General features: G+C 31.2%; 2 protein-coding genes across 2 annotated transcripts; both read right to left on the bottom strand.

Annotated features, from left to right (window-relative positions):
- Positions 1-17,958: 17,958 nt before the first annotated feature.
- Positions 17,959-19,879, bottom strand: LOC110263037 (uncharacterized). The gene is made up of 7 exons (XM_088487379.1): positions 19,740-19,879; positions 19,419-19,554; positions 19,266-19,324; positions 18,978-19,096; positions 18,702-18,886; positions 18,519-18,599; positions 17,959-18,141 (listed from the first exon to the last, which is right to left on the bottom strand). Exons 1-7 carry the CDS (start codon positions 19,877-19,879, stop codon positions 17,959-17,961), a joined length of 903 nt encoding a protein of 300 aa, XP_088343505.1.
- Positions 19,880-21,725: 1,846 nt separating this feature from the next.
- On the bottom strand, positions 21,726-23,082 carry LOC148566103 (L10-interacting MYB domain-containing protein-like). The gene is made up of 3 exons (XM_088487378.1): positions 22,859-23,082; positions 22,343-22,451; positions 21,726-22,262 (listed from the first exon to the last, which is right to left on the bottom strand). The coding sequence occupies exons 1-3, from the start codon at positions 23,080-23,082 to the stop codon at positions 21,726-21,728; spliced, it is 870 nt and encodes a 289-aa protein (XP_088343504.1).
- Between the last annotated feature and the right edge of the window lie 82 nt (positions 23,083-23,164).

Raw genomic sequence — 23,164 nt, 5'->3', positions numbered from 1 at the left:
TGCAATTAAAGACATGTTTGATGGGACTACAACTAGTGTGAAAACTCAAGGTAGTGAAATAGAGAAATTTTCTATTGATATAGGATTACACTAAGGATCATCCTTAAATCTATACTTTTTCACATTAGTCTTGGAAGTATTCGCAGAGCATATCCAAGAGCCTATGCCATAGTGCATGCTTTTTGCCGATGATATCGTCCTTATGGGAGAGTTAAAGGAAGACTAAATAAGAAGTTGGGTTCATAGAGAGAAGCTCTAAAAGTGTATGGTCTGCACATAAGCCGTAGGAAGACAGAATATATGGAATGTAAGTTCGGCCGCCGAAGGGGAAACCCTAATACAGAGGTAAAGATTGGAGAAAACATCCTATGAAAGTTAAAAGTTTTAAGTATCTTGGGTGTATCATATATTTAGGATAATCGAGAGTTGAACAGGATGTAAATCATAGGATTCAAGCAAGTTTATCAAAATGGCGGAGTGCGTCTGGTTTTATATATGACAAAAAAGTACCCTTAAAACTTAAAGGTCTATCGCACTGCTATCAGGCCGACTATGCTTTATGGTACAGAGTGTTGGCGCCTAAATGAGAGCACGAACATAAGTTAAGTATGATAGAGATGACGATGTTGAGATGGATGAGTGGTCATATACGATTGAATAGAACAAGGAACGAAGATATAAGAGAGAGAGTTGGAGTAGCACCTATTGTGGAAAAGATGGTGGAATCGCGTCTCAGGTGGTTTGGACATATGAGAAGAAGACCGACAAAGCACCCAGTCAGAAGGGTGGATGAGATGGAAGATGGACAAGGGGTGAAAAGCAGAGGAAGACCTAGGAAGACCATCCATGAGGTGGTCAAACGAGATATACATGTAAATGGTCTCTCTGTAGACGTGATACATGATAAAGCTCAATGGCGTCATTTGATCCTTGTAGCCAACCCCACCTAGTGGGACAAGGCTTTGTTGTTGTTGTTGTTGTTGTTGTTGTTGTTGTTGTTGTTGTTGTTGTTGTTGTTGTTGTTGTTGTTGTTGTTGTTGTATTATGTTTTATAGGAGTTTTAGAGAAAACTAGCGTAATAGAAGTGAATTAGAGATTTAGCTTACTTTGGTTTGGTTAATTATAAAAAGGATTATGATTTGGTTATTTAATTGAATTGAAAATGAATTTTAGTGAATTGATATGAATTAAAGTTTGGTATTTTGAGGATTTTAATGAAAAATAAAATAAGGTAAGTGTGTATTTGAAAATAAAGGATTTTTTGAGTCTTAGAGGAAAAGTTTTGGTGCTTGAAAGAGAAGTTAAAGTATTCAAAATTTTATTTAGCAAAATAGAATTATTTCTGAATCCTTTGGTAATGTTTTAAACTTAAGAATGAAATTGAAATCGGTTTTGGAAACTTGGTTAACTCTAAAAATGAGTTTATTTGATTGATTCTAATTATAGAGTTACAATTTTAGGACTTCAAAGAATTTAAAGTAATAAGATTGATTTTTGAGAATTTGTAAGTGCGATTAAAGAAAAAGTTTTATGTCGGGTGAATGCTTGAATGCCGCTTTGAGCTGTTAAACTTCTCCGGTGAGTTGTAAACTCCCGTAACCTCCATATGGAGTATGAGAACTATTTTAAAATCTTTGAATGCGCTGGGGTGGTTATAACAGATTAAGTTGAGTAATTTTTCCAATAAAAATCTTGTTAAATGCAATATGACTAAAGAAAGTATGTGACATTAATTGATTGTCTGGTAAGGATAGTGGTGTCATCCTGCTTACTCAATGCGTTATGAATTCGTGGAGATGGTGGTTTTATCCCGCCCATGATGAGGACGGTGGTGTTATCCCGCTCATGGGTTGAGGATGATCATCTTCGTGATAAATATAAATATAAAGACTTGTGGTGCCGATTTTGATTATGATTATGATTGATTATGACTATTATTGAAATTTGATCATTGAATTGGCAAGGACGGTGGTTTATCTCGCTTGCGTGATATAATTTTGAGGACACTCTCGTGAAGACGATGATACGTAATTCCCACTTGAGACCGTTTTGGCACCTGCATTGGGTAAGGACGGAGGTCTCTTCCTACTTGTTCGTGGTTGCGGTGTGATAGTGGGGATGGCGATACGTAACACCCACTTTTTCTCGGATGAAAGGTGAGACGGTACTCTGCGTTGATGTGAGATGGCACTTTCCGTTGTTTGGCACGGTTTATACCTACAGGAGAAGGTGAAACGACACTATCCATTGAGATAATGGTACCATGATTTGTATAATTCCTCCTAGGGATGCATATCGAGAGACCCATCCGGAGTGTCAATTGGATTTCGTGTCGGGTTTTGCAGATAACCGACAAGTGAGCTCATGGCCAGTAGGACAGACATATATCATATTGCATTTGCTTGGGTCTGCATAATTACTTGGTTTGCCTAATTGACATCGTGTTAACTGCTAATTGTACTACTTGTTGTACTTGCTCTTTTGTGTGATTGGTTGACTGTCTGTGTGATTGTGACTCGTGGTTTCAGATTGCCGTGATTTGCGTATATGTTAGACTGGAGGCCATGATGTGATATTGTTTTGGATCGGAGGATGTGATGTGATATTGTGTTGGGCCGAAGGCCGTGATGTGATTTTGTGTTTGGCCAGAGGCTGTAATTTGGTTATGTTATATTGGTTGAATCAGCGGTGAGTTTGGCAAAATTGCTTCTTTAATATATGTAGTGAAATGCTATTATATATTTGTTTTTATTGGAGTTTTTATTAGTTGAAATGTAAATATGGATTTTTGGTAATTAATTGTTGATCGGTAAGATTCATAAGATAAACGATGATCACTACGGTTAAATTTGATCCGCCTTTTATATATATAGGCCATACGATCTGTTATATAAATAGGTAAATGTTCTTTTCCATTATGGATAGCAATGGTATGGCCAATCATTGTGGGGATAATGGTAGATGTTCTGGACTAAGTTATTATTATTTCTTTTTCCGCTTTTGTGTTAAGCTTTTTTATTTTTCTTAATAGATGATTGGCTACAAAAGGATTTTTTTTTTTAGTGACCGTGTCATAGTGAATTCCTCCTATTTTTTATAAAGATGAAGAAACAAATTTGATTTTCTCTATTCTACTATTTACTACGGCGACGAAGAATCAAATTATCACTATATTTATTCCTTTTTCTACTTCTTCTTCCAAGTGCAGGATAACCCTAAGGAGTTGCAGGTTTTTTTCTACCAATTGGGGCCCTCCCTTCACTACCCCATAGGGATGATCTACAGGGTTCATAACTACTCCTCTTACTACAGGACGTTTACCTAGCCAACATTTAGATCCGACTCTACCCAAAGTTTTCTGGTTTACCCCAACATTCCCCACTTGTCCGATTGTTGCTCCTCTTTCAAATCTTAGTCTTAGGTTTTTGCTAGCCATTTTCTTCTTTTTGATTATATCCTCGTTTATATCCATATGGTATAATCAATCTAAAAAAATTCGTTCGATCGAAGAACTGAATCTTTGCAACGAAATATTGAAATTTGAGTGATCTAAATAGAATTTTTATTTATTGTTGAATTGAATATGAATGAAATACAAATACGTTCTAGTTTTATGTAATATCCATTTTCACATGTCGTAAACGGAAATATCCTACAAAGTTCAAAGTTAAAGTTCTTAATATTTACATTTACAACATTAATAGACTCTAATCAAATAATATTCAAATTAGATCTATATTATAATGTAAAAAATATTTATGTTATAGATAGAATGAACAAAATAAAATACAACGAAAACAATACCAAAAAGTTATTGGAAAAAATTGAAAACAAAGATTCTTTTTAGTTTAGTAAAAAAAAATAGGAAAAAGATTCATTATTTTAAAGATGTTTTTTCTATTTTTTTTTACAGCTCTCAAGTAATCTTTTCTATATTTTAACCAAATCATATATTTTATTTATTTATACTTTGATTGCATTTAATTTAACCCCGTATTTATGAATATTCAATTAATAGAATCAGAATTCAAAACTTATTTGTTTCTCTTTTATGTATTTTTGTTACCTAAGTATATTCTTTAGCCGCACATATATTGTGGCGAGTCAAACTAAACTAGAAACTAAAAAAAAAAAGACTATTTCCTAAATTTGTTAAGTTAATGATGGCCTTCCATGGATTCACCCATATAAGCCGCAGCTAAAGTAGCAAAAATAAGGGCTTGAATACCGCTTGTAAATAATCCAAGAAATATGACAGGTATAGGAATTACTTTGATGGTTTGTACAAGTATTTTTGTTTCACTAATAACTACTATTCCAGATGCATCATGGTACGGGCTTATTTGGACTACAAGACCAAATCAGATTATAGAGCAAGATTTAATAAGTACTAGTCAACAAATTGGAGTTCATTTATCAACATATTTTTTTTCTTCCATTTGAACTAATTTCAATAATTCTCTTAGCTGTTTTGATAGGTGCAATTGTCGTGGCTCGCCAGTAAAAAAATTTTTTAACTTGCAAAAAAAAAAAGAGAGATAAAACCGATGAATAAGAAACAAAACTCATTAGGAAAAAAAATATTTTATCTTTTATTCTTTTTTTATGGAATATACACATCAATCTTTATGGATTATACCTTTCATTCCGCTTCCAGTTCCTATGTTGATAGGGGCGGGACTTCTATTTTTTTCCACAGCAACAAAAAATCTTCGACGTAGGTGGGCTTTTCTCAGTATTTTATTGTTAAGTATAGTTATACTTTTTTTCGTCGCGCTGTCGATTGATCAAATAAATAACAATAAGAGTTTCATCGCCCAAAATATTCACAGTTTTCAGTATCTTATCAATGGCTTCTCTTGCATTGCCAGGCATGAGCGGTTTTGTTGCAGAATTGATGATTTTTTTGGAATACTAACCAGTCAAAAATATCTTTTAATGACAAAAATATTAATAATTTTTTTAAACAAAATTGGAATTATATTAACTCCTATTTATTCATTATCCATGTTATGGCCGATGTTCTATGGATACAAGCTTTTTAATACACCAAACTCGTATTTTTTTATTCTGGTCCGCGAGAATTATTTATTTCGATTTCTATCCTTAAACCCGTAATAAGTATTGGTATTTATCCAGATTTTATTTTCTCACTCCGGTTGACAAGATTGAAGCCATTCTATCAAATTTTTTCTAACTTTTTTTTAATGAAAATCAATACAACCCTCCAAAAAAGAGAAATAAACCACATAACAAAATTTGAATTAATTATATGTAAATATGTTTGTTGTTTGTGAGAACCCCTTGAATCATTACATTACTACTTGATTTAAAGGGTTCTCGACAATTTCATTTTTTCTTTACTTTTTCTATATTCATATCAAATATATTATATATAAATAGAATATCGAATATATACTAAAATTTCTTATATATATATATATATATATATATATATATATATATATTGTGACCATTTCTAAAATTTTTCTGGTGAGACCGTGTGGTTAAGTTCTTACTTCCACAGCCCTCTGTTTTTCAAGAAATGAACGAGAAGCCTGGGAAGACCTTTTTGAGTATTTCGGTTGCGTTGGATCTGTTTTAATGCCTTAGTTATTATTTTTTCTTGCTATTATTATTATTATATCTTGTAAAGAGGGATAAGAATTGTAATGAGAAATGTATGAAGTTTGGTATGTTACTTGTATAAAGGTTTCTTTTATATATAACATATGTAATGTGCTGTGGTTGAAGTGTATGTATGCATGATTATATAATGAAAGAAAAGAAAAAGTATTTTTGGTTTTTCACACAAAGTAAAATGTGGTTTTCAGTTTAAAGAGTTTCACTATATAAAGATATATTTAAAGTCGTCGTAATACTTCTCGTTATTAGAGTGATGCAACGGAAAGCACGACATTCTAGTAGTAAAAAGGTTACATGATACATAATTAATATATATATGATTTTGTAAATTTTATATAATAAAAATTAATAAAGTTGTATCTTAAATATTAAATTTAATAAATATTATATATTATTTATATCAAAATAAATTATTTAAGAAATAATTTGTGTATTGAATTTTAATTTTTATGATGTGACTCAGATCCGACCCGAAATATATACCGGACCTATTTATTAGACCCGAACCCGGCCCTAGACCCGATGAAACCTATACACTTTCGGACCACGATTATATCGGGTAAAAACCGGGTCGTTAATATTACATTACCTTGATACATTCTTATAAGCTAACACTAGTGAGCTACCCGCGCGAAGTGCGGGACGCTTTTTCAATTACTTAATAGTATATACTGTTATATAATTCATATGAGTTTGCATTGTTTTGGAATCATACTTACTATTAACTAAATCACTTGATATATATTGACTTTGAGTATAATGTAATATGTCCCAATTAAGTACGAAAAAGTAGAAGGATAATGTTTCTTTTTTTGGTATATGATATATATTTCCTCGGTCGATATTTATTTTTTTTTTGGAAAAGTCTAGGAAGCCAGCAGATTTGTTAAAATTTGGTCAATACTTAGCCAGCAAAATAAAAATGAGTGATTCTTTATCATTAGATAAAATCCCACACCATTAAATACACTATTAATGGCTAATTGATGGCTATAACTTATAAAATCTGCTGGCCCTAGCACTTCTCTTTTTCTTTTACTACTCACTCGATATGACATTGAGGCCTCCTATTATTATAATAATAATAATAATAATAATAATAATAATAATAATAATAATAATAATTTCATTCTCTTTCTTTAAGAGATGTAAAAATAATATTGCTCTATCTTCTATTTATAAAATATGTATTTTCTTTTTATATACCTTTTAAAAAATCTCTTTTTTAATCTATTTAAATTTTTTTTTATTAACTACCATTAACTTTACGTATTTTTCAAGAAAAAATAATTTTTTTTACAAAAATATTATTTAACAAAAATTTTACTTTTTATAATAAATTTTTATTTACCAAAATACTCTTTAACAAATTATCTTTCTATTGATTAAATTATATTTTTTTCAAGATATTTATAAAAAAAATTTTGAATGATTAAATTAGTTTTTTCTAAGATACCCTCCAATAATTTTTTAATTATTAAGAAACTTGCTTTGTCAATATGTGAAGAAATGAGATGTTAATTTTTTAAATTTTGGATTTATCCATCACAACTTATTTTTAAATTTTGATAAAGTTATTAATAATTTTTGATAAATTTATTAATCAAATTATTTATTAATATTAATTATTAAACATATTAACAGTGGTAACATTTTTTAATTTAATGTTAAAATAATACATATTGAGTATCGAAAAATTAGTAGTAAAGTAAAAAAATAATTGTTAATTAAAATTTCTACAAAATCATAATTTAATAATTAAAAAATTATTAAAAAATATTTTAAAAAAAGTGAAATTTTTTTAAATAATAATAATAATAATAATAATAATAATAATAATAGCGCCGATGACACATGTTCCCATAATCCCATTAACTAAATCACCGCAATGCTTTATTCAGTTATAGTGTGTGGAACATGTTTTTATTTATCCATAGAAAAAGAACAGTAAATAGCATTATATTATCATAGTGTTGGGTTTAACTTTATTTTTGTAAGCAGAATACTCGTGATTTAAATTCGGGATAAATATGTCACTTTTGAAGATATATTTTGAATTTGAATAGTTGCAAGCAATTAATAAATTTCTCACCGCCAAAATCTTCCCCCTCTCCAACTCCCCAAGACACACGCAAGACACATGACATCTTCTGCATCTTTTTTTTTTTTTGGCATTTAGCAATTATTACCACCAACCCACATCAATGAGAATTTATTATCACCCACTCCTCTTCTCTATTCCATTAAACACCCTCTTTTTTAAAAACAGATCTGGCACTTATAAGAACGATTGCCGCTGCAAGCAGAGCAATTGTTTGCAAGCTGATTTAGTTGATGGTGTATATATTGTTGACTTCTGAAGTTACACTTGATATGAAATTCGATCTTCTGCACTCGTATAAATCCAGGAGAGAGTATGGATCCAGAATAGTGTAGTAGAAATCAGTTTTCTCTTTTGAGAACACAAATTTTCACCTCTGCGGGTATTGTAGCCTCATGGAAAGATCTGTGCTTGAGATCGAATGTGATAATGCTTACCGGCTCAGGAAAGTTAGGACGTTCCCAACCTATCCAGTAAACGACGCCATTGTCCACAACAGATTTGGGTCCAAGCTTCTGAACATTGCTCTCAAATGAACCTTCATGAGTCCACTCCCTTTCCACGGAACTATAAAGACTCCAGGACATGGTGCTGTCAGAGTAGTGCCGCTTGTGTACATGCACAATGCGGTATTCCACACTATCTTCCAAATATCCAAAGGCATAAAGAGATACAACGTGGCAGCAGCGCTTGCTAGCTTCGTCTGGTGCAACACGCCTTTTTCGGGTGAGGAAATTCCACATAAGTAGCCTAGAATTGAGACCCCCCATGGAAATCCTCAAGCAAATGACTCCATGGTCGGAGCCTATGATCGAGTAGAAGCCATAATGGTTGATTTCTATCGGCACATTGAAATTAAACTGCCGCCCAGTATCAACTGAGGCTCGAACATACCACATTGAGTTTTGATCACTTGGGGGGGACCCAATCCCGACAATGACGCTTCGGTCTCTGTCTTTGGTTTCCTTATAGTTTTGCTTGATAAATAAGTTAGTGCATAGTCTAGAATTCCAAGCTTTACTCAGACTTCTGCACTTTCCTACGGTCTTTGGGTCTGCTTTCACTAAGATTTTCAAGATAATATCATCACTCAGGAATGGAAGATCGCCTCTCTTTGGTGGAATATCACTCAGTGTGGTTGTAAAGGGTTTGAACGTTTGGTTAATGGGGTTTAGTGAGTTAGAGGAATGATCACTCAATTGGAATACCACACAACAGTTTACTCTACCCTATTTATATAATTAGTTCACATGTGTTTTCATATAGTTCATTACATGGTATCTGTCCGCCGGATTTAGATTGAAATAATTAATAATTAACCATACAACTAACTTTTTCTTTATTGTAAAGAAAATTTTACACTGTGTGCTAACCTAAGTTGATGCCTAAAGCCCACTAATTCAACTGCATATATCTTGGTTACATGAAAAGGGAATTTCCCATTGATCCCTTTTACATAGCAGATCTGACAATATCTCATAATCATGTATGTTCAAATTGGTCTTGGGTTTATTACACACATTCAAGTAAAAAAGCTTTTACTTCTGTAAATCTAATTCTGTTCTGAATCACACTTTCATAGATGATATTGCCTTTAAACACTACTATAGCATAAATCCAACAGCTTACACTATGCTTTACACTTTATTTCATTATATTATCTTGTTATAGCAGAATCCAGCTGCAGGACTATTCACAAAAAATGCAATTAGTTGTGTAAAATAGGTTATGTTGTCCTTCACACTTTACTATTTGATATTGCCTTCAAACACTGCTATAGCAAAATCGATTGTAGCCTTTTTTGTTTTCATCCTATATAATTATATTATTTTATTAGACTGCCATAGCAAAAAAAAAAGTTTATCTTCCATTGGGTAACATCAAATCTTCACCATTGCTGAATTTGTCTTTATTTAGTTCATTTAGTTACCATAAATGATGAATTGTCAAGCATTCCATCATCAATAACAAAAAAAGGAGTTTCTCACATTGTCACTTCAATTTCAAATTTTGAAATTGCATAACTTAACCCGTCAACACCCCACTTCATTCCATTTTGGTTTTTAACATATCAAAAAACATATAATAAGGACAGACAGAGGATATGAAGTTCATCACTTGTTATCTCCTTTTTAAAGAAATATCTCCCTTTTGAATTTTATAAATCAGTCAAAAGCATACATAACCTCATTATAATTTAAATATAAGCCTTATTATTGATTGTGAAATATAAGCAATTTAAACCCTCTTTGTTGGTTGTGAATTTTTTTTCCTTCCTGAATTTATCAATGTTCAAAGAGTGAAGAAAAATAAGTATAAAGGTACAGAGGTATACAATATTAGAAAAAACATATTCAATCTCATCTAAATTTAAATAGGCATTTTTCTAATAGCACACTATTTCAAAACTCAATGTCTCTTCAGGTTTATTATTTTTTGACTATATATAATCAACCTTATTTTCAAAGAATACAGCTTTGGAATTAAAAAGCATCTTCAAATATGTTTACCTGAAATTTTCTTTATCTTCAATTACGAAATTTGTTGATTTTTTAATGAAATACGTCTCTAAATAATTGAATCAATGGATGTTTAACACATAATCTAGGCTATAAAAATATGTGATTAAGCTGAAAGTGCATGCTGATAGCATTTCAGACTGTTAAGTCTCACGCTTTATTGTTTTCTTCATTCTTTGTCTTATTTAAAAATAAAATTGTACATTGTATCTGACTTAGATTGATGCCTAGAACCTACTAATTCAATTTTATTTCTCTGTTTCAATTTTATATCAAAAGTAATTTAGAATTTATTGCACAATGACAAAAAAATGCAATTACTTCTGTAAATTTGATTCCATTATGCTTCACACTTTACTATATGATATTGCCTTTAAACACTGCAACTGCAAAACTCAGCACGTTACTCCATGCTTTATACCTTATCCATTATATTGTTTTAGTAAGCCAAAGCAAAATCTATCTTTAGGCCCCTTCTCCACACAAATACACTTAGTTGTGTAACTTTGGTTACATTCTACCTCAACTTTACTACTTAGTATTGTGTTTAAACACTGGTATAGTAAAATCTAGAGCATTACACCCTGCTTCTAACTCTACATAATTATATTGTCTTATTTGACTACAAAACCAAGAATCCAACTTACCACATATTTATTCGTGAAAATGACATCCCATCAATTTAAAAACCACATATTGACCTAAACGTAAATTTTTCAAGGGGACTACCTAGTTTTATATAGTATACCAAGGACTACCTATTTTTTGGCAAATTTTAGTATTTTGATTGCATCCATATAGCCAACTCATAACTCTAGTATTCTTTGGTTATTATGACTATTCTAGTGATAACTCTTATAGTCCTTCAGATTATAGTCCTATGTACTTAAAAATAAAAATTATTTTAGTGATAACTTGTATTTCTTAAAATTACTCTAGCTTTCCAATAATTTATAATATAATATTTTAATAACTTTTTTATATGCAATGTAAAAAAGCCAATATCTTGGAAATTAAAAATGCATACTTCATTTCTTCAACAGTAAAGAGCCATTATCTTGGGATTCCTAATAATTTCAACGATCATATAGAATTTCTCTAAGGTACTCTTGAATGCAGTGGTATCTATCTTATTATTGAATGTTGGCTTTATATAAAGATGACAATATGAAATTAAAAATATATTTTTTATTATTCTTATAATCCTATGCTATAAAATTATTTTTTATTATTTTTATTTTACTAACAAAAAAGTCATAATATATAATAATCTCTTTATAATCTCAATCTATAATAGGAGAGGAGGAGGAGTAAGTTCATAACTTCATATAGATTTCCGAAATTAGCTTTTTCATTTAGAACTATTATAGTTGCAAGTTATTAACTCCTGCCTGAAAGATTTAATTAATATTTATTGTCAATCCCCACAATATTTATAAAATATAATACTGAAAAGTTAAAATACTAATCCATATAAATATATATATATAGTTCTCAGGTTAAAAATATTCCACCTATAAACCCACAATATATATTCTTTAATTATAAATACATTTCTTTTTAAATATCATTGTGGAATACGGATATGATATAAGCCAATTATATAACATGGCCGACCACTTTCAAACTAAAATTTAGGAGTATCTAAGCTGAGTAATTCAAGAAATCTTAGCTAACAATAAGGATGTAATATGAAGTTGGCTTAGCAACATCCAAAAAAGTTAATAAAATGACTCTCATCTATTTCTAGTGACTGAGCACTTCCAAAATGTCCTATCTTAATAAGTTTTTCCACTCTATAAATTAAGATAACTAATACCTACAAAACAACATTTTTTTTATAAAAAAAACATGAAATTGCTACTAAATAAGATAAATGCATATGGTTGAAAAACTTATTATATAAACAACTCAGTTAGCCACATCTATCAGCTGGCTCTTTTGCTTCTTGCCCCCCTTACGGCTGAACTTATTGGTTGAGAGCTGCCCTTCTTCATTTTCATTAATAGTTATTGTACTTGACTTTACACCATTGAGAGCTCTTTTAGCGGGGGTCATGCACTTGAGGCTTGAAACAGCCTCTTCCACAACATCCTTCACAAAAAGTAATGGATATCAAATAGTATTTAGTATCAACTTTACAGTGAAACATATATTAAGTATTTTTAATCTTTCTTATTATTTCTTTAGGAAATATGCATAGAAAAATATACTTATTTTTCTTCACTCTTTAAAAAATGCATAAATTAAGAAAGATGAATATTTTCACAACCAACAAACCGGGTTTAAATTGATATACTTTGTCTATGATGATACTGCTCAGTAGTTTGTTTCTTTTGGTTCTGATTTATACAAAAACTAAAGACGTAACCTACATATAAACCCAATGCTATGGTATAAAATAACACATATCTTAAATCTTAAATGCATTTATGACTGAAGAAAAACTACAAATAAAACTATCTCCATACCAGAATACACAGATTATCGCTATTAGTCTTAATATCGGCCACATTTTCTGCGATCTTGACGGAATCATTGCATCCAATTTCCTACAGATATGGGAATGAGAATTCTAATTATATAATTAGTGAACAATTGATCTTTAAAAAACACAATGTATAACAGACATTGACAATACTTTATTAACTCACAGTGAGTTTAACTGATGAATTAGTATTTGATTCTATTGGGAGGTTCTTTTTTATGATGTCCTCATCATCACAAACTTTGCTAACAGTATAAACTTGGTCATATTGCTCGATGTTGGCTGACTTTATATTAATCTTAAAGAGAAACTTTCTATCCAGCATGTTATCAAGGGTGGGGGGTATTCCACCTCACCAATCGAAAAGATAGTAGTAAAGTAAAAAAATAATTGTTAATTAAAATTTTGGCAAAATCATAATTTAATAATTAAAAAATTATTAAAAAATATTTTAAAAAAAGTGAAATTTTTTAAATAATAATAATAATAATAATAATAATAATAATAATAATAATAATAGCGCCGATGACACATGTTCCCATAATCCCATTAACTAAATCACCGCAATGCTTTATTCAGTTATAGTGTGTGGAACATGTTTTTATTTATCCATAGAAAAAGAACAGTAAATAGCATTACATTATCACAATGTTGGGTTTAACTTTATTTTTGTAAGCAGAATACTCGTGGTTTAAATTCGGGGTAAATATGTCACTTTTGAAGATATATTTTGAATTTGAATAGTTGCAAGCAATTAATAAATTTCTCACCGCCAAAATCTTCCCCCTCTCCAACTCCCCAAGACACACGTAAGACACATGACATCTTCTGCATCTTTTTTTTTTTTGGCATTTAGCAATTATTACCACCAACCCACATCAATGAGAATTTATTATCACCCACTCCTCTTCTCTATTCCATTAAACACCCTCTTTTTTAAAAACAGATCTGGCACTTATAAGAACGATTACCGCTGCAAGCAGAGCAATTGTTTGCAAGCTGATTTAGTTGATGGTGTATATATTGTTGACTTCTGAAGTTACACTTGATATGAAATTCGATCTTCTGCACTCGTATAAATCCATGAGAGAGTATGGATCCAGAAGAGTGTAGTAGAAATCAGTTTTCTCTTTTGAAAACACAAATTTTCACCTCTGCGGGTATTGTAGCCTCATGGAAAGATTTGTGCTTGAGATTGAATGTGATAATGCTTACCGGCTCAGGAAAGTTAGGACGTTCCCAACCTATCCAGTAAACGACGCCATTGTCCACAACAGATTTGGGTCCAAGCTTCTGAACATTGCTCTCAAATGAACCTTCATGAGTCCACTCCCTTTCCACGGAACTATAAAGACTCCAGGACATGGTGCTGTCAGAGTAGTGCCGCTTGTGTACATGCACAATGTGGTATTCCACACTATCTTCCAAATATCCAAAGGCAAAAAGAGATACAACGTGGCAGCAGTGCTTGCTAGCTTCGTCTGGTGCAACACGCCTTTTTCGGGTGAGGGGATTCCACATAAGTAGCCTAGAATTGAGACCCCCCATGGAAATCCTCAAGCAAATGACTCCATGGTTGGAGCCTAAGATCGAGTAGAAGCCATAATGGTTGATTTCTATCGGCACATTGAAATTAAACTGTCGCCCAGTATCAACTGAGGCTCGAACATACCACATTGAGTTTTGATCACTTGGGGGGGACCCAATCCCGACAATGACGCTTCGGTCTCTGTCTTTGGTTTCCTTATAGTTTTGCTTGATAAATAAGTTGGTGCATAGTCTAGAATTCCAAGCTTTACTTAGACTTCTGCACTTTCCTACGGTCTTTGGATCTGCTTTCACTAAGATTTTCAAGATAATATCATCACTCAGGAATGGAAGATCGCCTCTCTTTGGTGGGATATCATTCATTGTGGTTGTAAAGGGTTTGAACGTTTGGTTAATGGGGTTTAGTGAGTTAGAGGAATGATCACTCAATTGGAATACCACACAACAGTTTACTCTACCCTATTTATATAATTAGTTCACATGTGTTTTCATATAGTTCATTACATGGTATCTGTCCGCCGGATTTAGATTGAAATAATTAATAATTAACCATACAACTAACTTTTTCTTTATTGTAAAGAAAATTTTACACTGTGTGCTAACCTAAGTTGATGCCTAAAGCCCACTAATTCAACTGCATATATCTTGGTTACATGAAAAGGGAATTTCCCATTGATCCCTTTTACATAGCAGATCTGACAATATCTCATAATCATGTATGTTCAAATTGGTCTTGGGTTTATTACACACATTCAAGTAAAAAAGCTTTTACTTCTGTAAATCTGATTCTATTCTGATTCACACTTTCATAGATGATATTGCCTTTAAACACTACTATAGCATAAATCCAACAGCTTACACTATGCTTTGGACTTTATTTCATTATATTATCTTGTTATAGCAGAATCCAGCTGCAGGACTATTCACAAAAAATGCAATTAGTTGTGTAAAATAGGTTATGTTGTCCTTTACACTTTACTATTTGATATTGCCTTCAAACACTGCTATAGCAAAACCGATTGTAGCCTTTTTTGTTTTCATCCTATATAATTATATTATTTTATTAGACTGCCATAGCAAAAAAAAAGTTTATCTTCCATTGGGTAACATCAAATCTTCACCATTGCTGAATTTGTCTTTATTTAGTTCATTTAGTTACCATAAATGATGAATTGTCAAGCATTCCATCATCAATAACAAAAAAAAAGGAGTTTTTCACATTGTCACTTCAGTTTCAAATTTTGGAATTGCATAACATAACCTGTCAACACTCCACTTCATTCCATTTTGTTTTTAATATATCAAAAAACATGTAATAAGGACAGACAGAGGATATGAAGTTCATCACTTGTTATCTCCTTTTTAAAGAAATATCTCCCTTTTGAATTTTATAAATCAGTCAAAAGCATACATAACCTCATTATAATTTAAATATAAACCTTATTATTGATTGTGAAATATAAGCAATTTAAACCTTCTTTGTTGGTTGTGAATTTTTTTTTCCTTCCTGAATTTATCAATGTTCAAAGAGTGAAGAAAAATAAGTATAAAGGTACAGAGGTATACAATATTAGAAAAAACATATTCAATCTCATCTAAATTTAAATATATATTTTTCTAACAGCACACTATTTCAAAACTCAATGTCTCTTCAGGTTTATTATTTTTTGACTATATATAATCAACCTTATTTTCAAAGAATACAGCTTTGGAATTAAAAAGCATCTTCAAATATGTTTACCTGAAATTTTCTTTATCTTCAATTACGAAATTTGTTGATTTTTTAATGAAATACGTCTCTAAATAATTGAATCAATGGATGTTTAACATATAATCTAGGCTATAAAAATATGTGATTAAGCTGAAAGTGCATGCTGATAGCATTTCAAACTGTTAAGTCTCACGCTTTATTGTTTTCTTCATTCTTTGTCTTATTTAAAAATAAAATTGTACATTGTATCTGACTTAGATTGATGCCTAGAACCTACTAATTCAATTTTATTTCTCTGTTTCAATTTTATATCAAAAGTAATTTAGAATTTATTGCACAATGACAAAAAAATGCAATTACTTCTGTAAATTTGATTCCATTATGCTTCACACTTTACTATATGATATTGCCTTTAAACACTGCAACTGCAAAACTCACGTTACTCCATGCTTTATACCCTATCCATTATATTGTTTTAGTAAGCCAAAGCAAAATCTATCTTTAGGCCCCTTCTCCACACAAATACACTTAGTTGTGTAACTTTGGTTACATTCTACCTCAACTTTACTACTTAGTATTGTGTTTAAACACTGGTATAGTAAAATCTAGAGCATTACACCCTGCTTCTAACCCTACATAATTATATTGTCTTATTTGACTACAAAACCAAGAATCCAGCTTACCACATATTTATTCGTGAAAATGACATCCCATTAATTTAAAAACCACATATTGACCTAAACGTAAATTTTTCAAGGGGACTACCTAGTTTTATATAGTATACCAAGGACTACCTATTTTTTGGCAAATTTTAGTATTTTGATTGCATCCATATAGCCAACTCATAACTCTAGTATTCTTTGGTTATTATGACTATTCTAGTGATAACTCTTATAGTCCTTCAGATTATAGTCCTATGTACTTAAAAATAAAAATTATTTTAGTGATAACTTGTATTTCTTAAAATTACTCTAGCTTTCCAATAATTTATAATATAATATTTTAATAACTTTTTTATATGCAGTGTAAAAAAGCCAATATCTTGGAAATTAAAAATGCATACTTCATTTCTTCAACAGTAAAGAGCCATTATCTTGGGATTCCTAATAATTTCAACGATCATATAGAATTTCTCTAAGGTACTCTTGAATGCAGTGGTATCTATCTTATTATTGAATGTTGGCTTTATATAAAGATGACAATATGAAATTAAAAATATATTTTTTATTATTCTTATAATCCTATGCTATAAAATTATTTTTTATTATTTTTATTTTACTAACAAAAAAGTCATAATATATAATAATCTCTTTATAATCTCAATCTATAATAGGAGAGGAGGAGGAGTAAGTTCATAACTTCATATAGATTTCCGAAATTAGCTTTTTCATTAAGAACTATTACAGTTGCAAGTTATTAACTCCTGCCTGAAAGATTTAATTAATATTTATTGTCAATCCCCACAATATTTATAAAATATAATACTGAAAAGTTAAAATACTAATCCATATATATATATATATAGTTCTCAGGTTAAAAATATTCCACCTATAAACCCACAATATATATTCTTTAATTATAAATACATTTCTTTTTAAATATCATTGTGGAATACGGATATGATATAAGCCAATTATATAACATGGCCGACCACTTCAAACTAAAATTTAGGAGTATCTAAGATGAGTAATTCAAGAAATCTTAGCTAACAATAAGGATCTAATATGAAGTTGGCTTAGCAACATCCAAAAAAGTTAACAAAATGACTCTCATCTATTTCTAGTGACTGAGCACTTCCAAAATGTCCTATCTTAATAAGTTTTTCTACTCTATAAATTAAGATAACTAATACCTACAAAACAACATTTTTTTATAAAAAAAATATGAAATTGCTACTAAATAAGATAGATGCATATGGTTGAAAATCACTAATAGCATAAACCACTCAGTTGGCCACATCTATTAGCTGGCTCTTTTGCTTCTTGCCCCCCTTATGGCTGAACTTATTGGTTGAGAGCTGCCCTTCTTCATTTTCATTAATAGTTGTTGTACTTGACTTTACACAATTGAGAGCTCTTTTAGCGAGGGTCTTGCACTTGAGGCTTGAAACAGCCTCTTCCACAACATCCTTCACAAAAAGTAATGGATATCAAATAGTATTTAGTATCAACTTTACAGTGAAACATATATTAAGTATTTTTAATCTTTCTTAGTATTTCTTTAGGAAATATGCATAGAAAAATATACTTATTTTTCTTCACTCTTTAAAAATTGCATAAATTAAGAAAGATGAATATTTTCACAACCAACAAACCGGGTTTAAATTGATATACTTTGTCTATGATGATACTGCTCAGTAGTTTGTTTCTTTTGGTTCTGATTTATACAAAAACTAAAGACGTAACCTACATATAAACCCACTGCTATGGTATAAAATAACACATATCTTAAATCTTAAATGCATTTATGACTGAAGAAAAACTACAAATAAAACTATCTCCATACCGGAATACACAGATTATCGCTATCAGTCTTAATATCGGCCACATTTTCTGCGATCTTGACGGAATCATTGCATCCGATTTCCTACAGATATGGGAATGAGAATTCTAATTATATAATTAGTGAACAATTGATCTTTAAAAAACACAATGTATAACAGACATTGACAATACTTTATTAACTCACAGTGAGGTTAACAGATGAATTAGTATTTGATTTTATTGGGAGGTTCTTTTCTATGATGTCCTCATCATCACAAACTTTGCTAACAGTATAAACTTGGTCATATTGCTCGATGTTAGTTGACTTTATATTAATCTTAAAGAGAAACTTTCTATCTAGCATGTTATCAAGGGTGGGGGGTATTCCACCTCACCAATAGGCTGTGATCAAATTCACAAAAAAGAATTATTTTACATGGATACATCAACATTTTGAAGTTATGAGGTAATGATTATGCACTTACTTCCTCTTCCTTTATTTGATCTGCCCTCTTTCCGCAAAGTTGAATTGCTTCCCTATCCCAAAGGAGCAAAGTCATATTGCCAGTACCATCATAGACAATCACCTCAACCTTGTACCTGTCATTCAACCCGTATTCATAAGTTATACCCTCCATTTGTTTTTATACAGCTAACAATAAAATTCAAGATGAAATATAGTCTTCATATTATGGTGCTCTCCACTTAATATCTTTCAATAGTTGAAGTTTCAACTTTTTTTGGGCACTTTCTACATGCTTTGTAGAACCAATCATTCTTTCCAGCATTGATAGAAATAATGGTTGCAGCAATCCAACATGCAGCTACCTATTTAGAACTCAATTAGACACTTCAATCAATTTCTAACATTAAAATATATTCCTATAAAAAAATTAATTAGTAAATTCTTCCATTAGTTTACCTCTGCAACATTTAGGGCCTCCTCGATGGTCTTAACTGCAACCGACCCCTGCTTCAGTTCATCAGCCGCAGACCAAGCTCCCTGAGATGAAAGTTGACTAATCCTAATTGAGTTTAGTGGTGCACCACTCAGGAGCCTACACAATTCAATGAAATATTGAACTTCTCAAACTTTAGACCCTCTTTAAATGTGTTGGATATAAACTGCTTAAAGTTTAAAAAAACAAACCTGTTCCTAAAACTAACCACCTCTTTTAAATCCCTCACAATGTGGATCTTGGAGATGTAAAAGTGGCTCTAAACAGTGGTTTTGGCGTTCCACCGGGATGTTTTGAAATATTGCAGCACAATAATAAGGGGTTCCACATTTTCTTCTTCAAGGTGTGGTCGGATTTGATCCACCATCTCCCCAAACAAAGTACACCCAATCCTATTGTTCCTATTGAAAACATAAGGATGCATTATGGTATTTTATAGTCTGAAAATATGTGTACAAAAAAAAGTCAATTTTTAAAAATAGCACATACTCTAAGGCCCAGTTTGGGTAAATAACTTAAATAAGTTCTTTTGGAAAAGGAGCTTAAAGTATAAGGACTTTTATTAATAGTAGCTTATAAATAAGTTATTTTGTGTTTGGATTTTTAACTATAGAAGTACTTATTTTAAAGTTGTAGCGTTTGGATAAATAACTCAAAAAATACAATTTTTTTAACATAAGAGAATGGATATTAAAATAACGATAATAACAAATACTTTCCATTATTGAAGGTTAATTTTACATAATCAAATCACTAAAATTACAATCGATCAGGCAATTGATTCTTTATTTGTTCTCTAATTAGTTCCATTTTTCTAGCACTTTCAGCATTCGGTTCTTCCCACGTAATATCATTAGAAACTGGTTCTTCTACTTCACCTTCACCTTCACCCATAAGATCAAAATTTTCATAGAATTCTTCAAATTGTTCATCGCTTGTGTCATTCCGTCGAATAAAATTGTGTAAAGCCATGCAAGCACCAATAATTCGAACTTGTGTGTCTAAGGAAAACGATGGCATGGCACCTAAGATTTTCCATCTTGCTTTACAACATCCAAATGAGCGTTCAATTGTACATCTAAGGCTAGAATGATAATAGTTGAATACTTCATTTCTTCCTCTTGCTCTGGGACCCAATCTAAAATGTGGAAGATGGTATCTGTGACCTTTATAAGGACCTAAGAACCCCATAAAATATGGATAGCCAGAATCTACCAAGTAGTACTTATCTAGCAAAAATTTAGTGCACCACAAAATCAGTTAATAAAAATAAAGAGTTTAATCTAATATAAATAATATCAGTCTCAAATATGCTAACCTTTAGGAGGAAGAGGGAAATGAAGACTTTGTCTACACACAGCTTGATTGAAAATTTTAGTATCGTGTGCAGATCCCTCCCAACCTGCCCATACAAATGTGAAACACATGTTAAAATCACATACTGCCATCACATTTGTAGTTGTAATCCCCTTTCTACCAATGTATGGAATTTTCTTGTCGGCAGAAACAACAACAGGTATATGAGTTCCATCTATTGCACCGATGCAATTTTTAAAATATGGATAATATCTTTCATCATTTTTAATTTCCACTGGAGTATCTGTGAATTGTGGATCAGTTGGTTGAATAATATGTTGAGCAAGCTTGCAAACAGCATCCAATACACAATGAAACTGTCTAGAAATAGTTTTTCCTGAATGTTGGAATCTCTCTTCTGCATTACGTATTGAACCTGGCTGTCCAATGATATATAAAAATATACCTACTTGTTCATGAATTCCAATTCTTTTTGTTGTCTTCAGATTGTAAGTACTTTGTAAAACATCATAGAGATGAAGGAACACAAGCTTTTTCATCCTAAATTGCTGGTAGCAATGAATAGGATGCCCATTTAAAAGTTCATTTACCCAACTACTTCCTGTCAACCTTGAAGTTCTTCGTGGATTTTTCACAATGTACTTTAGAAAATAATCAACACAAGTTGCGATTGTTATTAAAGTCATTGTCTTCTTTTTACATTTGGCTGCGACCTTTTGTTTGTTTTCAAATTCTTCGTCTGACGCATTTGTATTTGACATCAAACTTTCAGTTGAGCTGTTAGATATCCTGTTATACAAATATTTTAAACTAATATCAAATAAACACTAGTTCACATATTAAATATAAAATAGCAAACAACCATAGAAAATAATAAAAAAATATAATCATAGAAAATATTTTTTGAACAACACATAAATATATTAAAAAGAGACATTCTAGCAAAAAAAACTTTAAGAACCAGACACATCCGCTAAACTATGAGTCTTCAACCAACCAAGTTGTAAGGCAGAATCTTCTAGTCCCATAAAAATCTCTCTATTCGACTTTTTTGCCATTAGTCTTGTAGCTATAAAGAATATATCACTCCCCACTTCTAGCCCAGGTAATTGTTTGAGAACAGCTAAACAAGTAGATATACTTGGTACGTTATTTTTATGAGCTATTTCGTTGGCCTTTTCTTCTTCAAACACATTAATTATACGTTCTAGTTGAGTTGAAAGTTGAGAGGCTCCAGACCCTTTTCCAACCTTTCTTCTCTTTTGTCTCATTGCACTAGGAGGCGTTGATTCATCATTTAACTCATCTTCTAAACCTTCTTCCTCATTACCATTATCTTCGTCATTATATCTATCGTTATAACTATCATTTATATCTTCAGAAGGTGCCCATGCACCTACACCAGTAGCTACAACATCTTCAAAAAGGAACTCTATTTCATCAAGATGTTTTGGACCTTCTTCTCTAAATTTTGCCACATCAGGATTTTCCTATGAGACGATAAAATGACAATTAAAAATCTCTCGATAAAATTGATATTTCTGAAATAGTTTTAAAAAATGCAACATACCTGAATCTTAGCATCCCACCAATCATCACTTGCTTGTATGGTCTTCTTAATAGGATCCCAACCAAGACCGGTCTCTTTTCCTTTTAGTTTAGCCCATAGTCCCCATTCTCTTTTCATAGCCTCCCACTTATTTTTAAATTGTTTAGAATCATAATTTAAACCAGTCTCTTTCAAGAATTTTGTTTTTAAATTTGCCCAACCAACTTTGTTAAAATGTGTTCCAGGTCTATTTTCAGCCACCATCTCTTCTTTACATATTTTCATGAATATAATAGTATTTCGTTCATTCCAATCAGCTTTAAATTTTCTTCCGGACTTGCCACTTTCATGAATTTGTTGGGGAAGAACATAAAAAAAAAGAAAATTATAAAACTAATTATAAAAATAATAGCAAGTTGTATAAAAATAAAATCACATATAAAAAAAATAAAATTAAAATTGAGATTTCATTGCATACAAAATATTCAATACAAATTTAATAATAAAAATAGAATGATAAAATGATAAAAAAAATACCTGAAAGGAATATATGCTGGTTCAGATGGAACAGAAGATGGTGGTGAAGGGTCAATACTTCCAGCAGATAAATCATTATGTGAAAATGGTGGTGGAAGGCCAACACTTCCAGTAGATGGAACATTGCGTGAGGATGATGGTGGAAGGCCAATGCTTCTAGAAGATGGAACATTGCGTGAAAATGGTGGTGGAGGGCCAGTATTTCCAGCAGAAACAGGAAACATTTTTCCACAGAATCAAGAACGAAAGTAAATTTTTTTGTTTTGAAATCAATTTTTTTTCACGAAAGTGATAAAATGACTTATC

The sequence above is a fragment of the Arachis ipaensis genome, chromosome B5 (assembly GCF_059453495.1).
Source record: "Arachis ipaensis isolate K30076 ecotype BB chromosome B5, ASM5945349v1, whole genome shotgun sequence".
Taxonomy (NCBI): Eukaryota; Viridiplantae; Streptophyta; class Magnoliopsida; order Fabales; family Fabaceae; genus Arachis; species Arachis ipaensis.
Note: the sequence above shows the minus strand (reverse complement) of the source record. Positions and strands in the feature narration are given on the sequence as shown.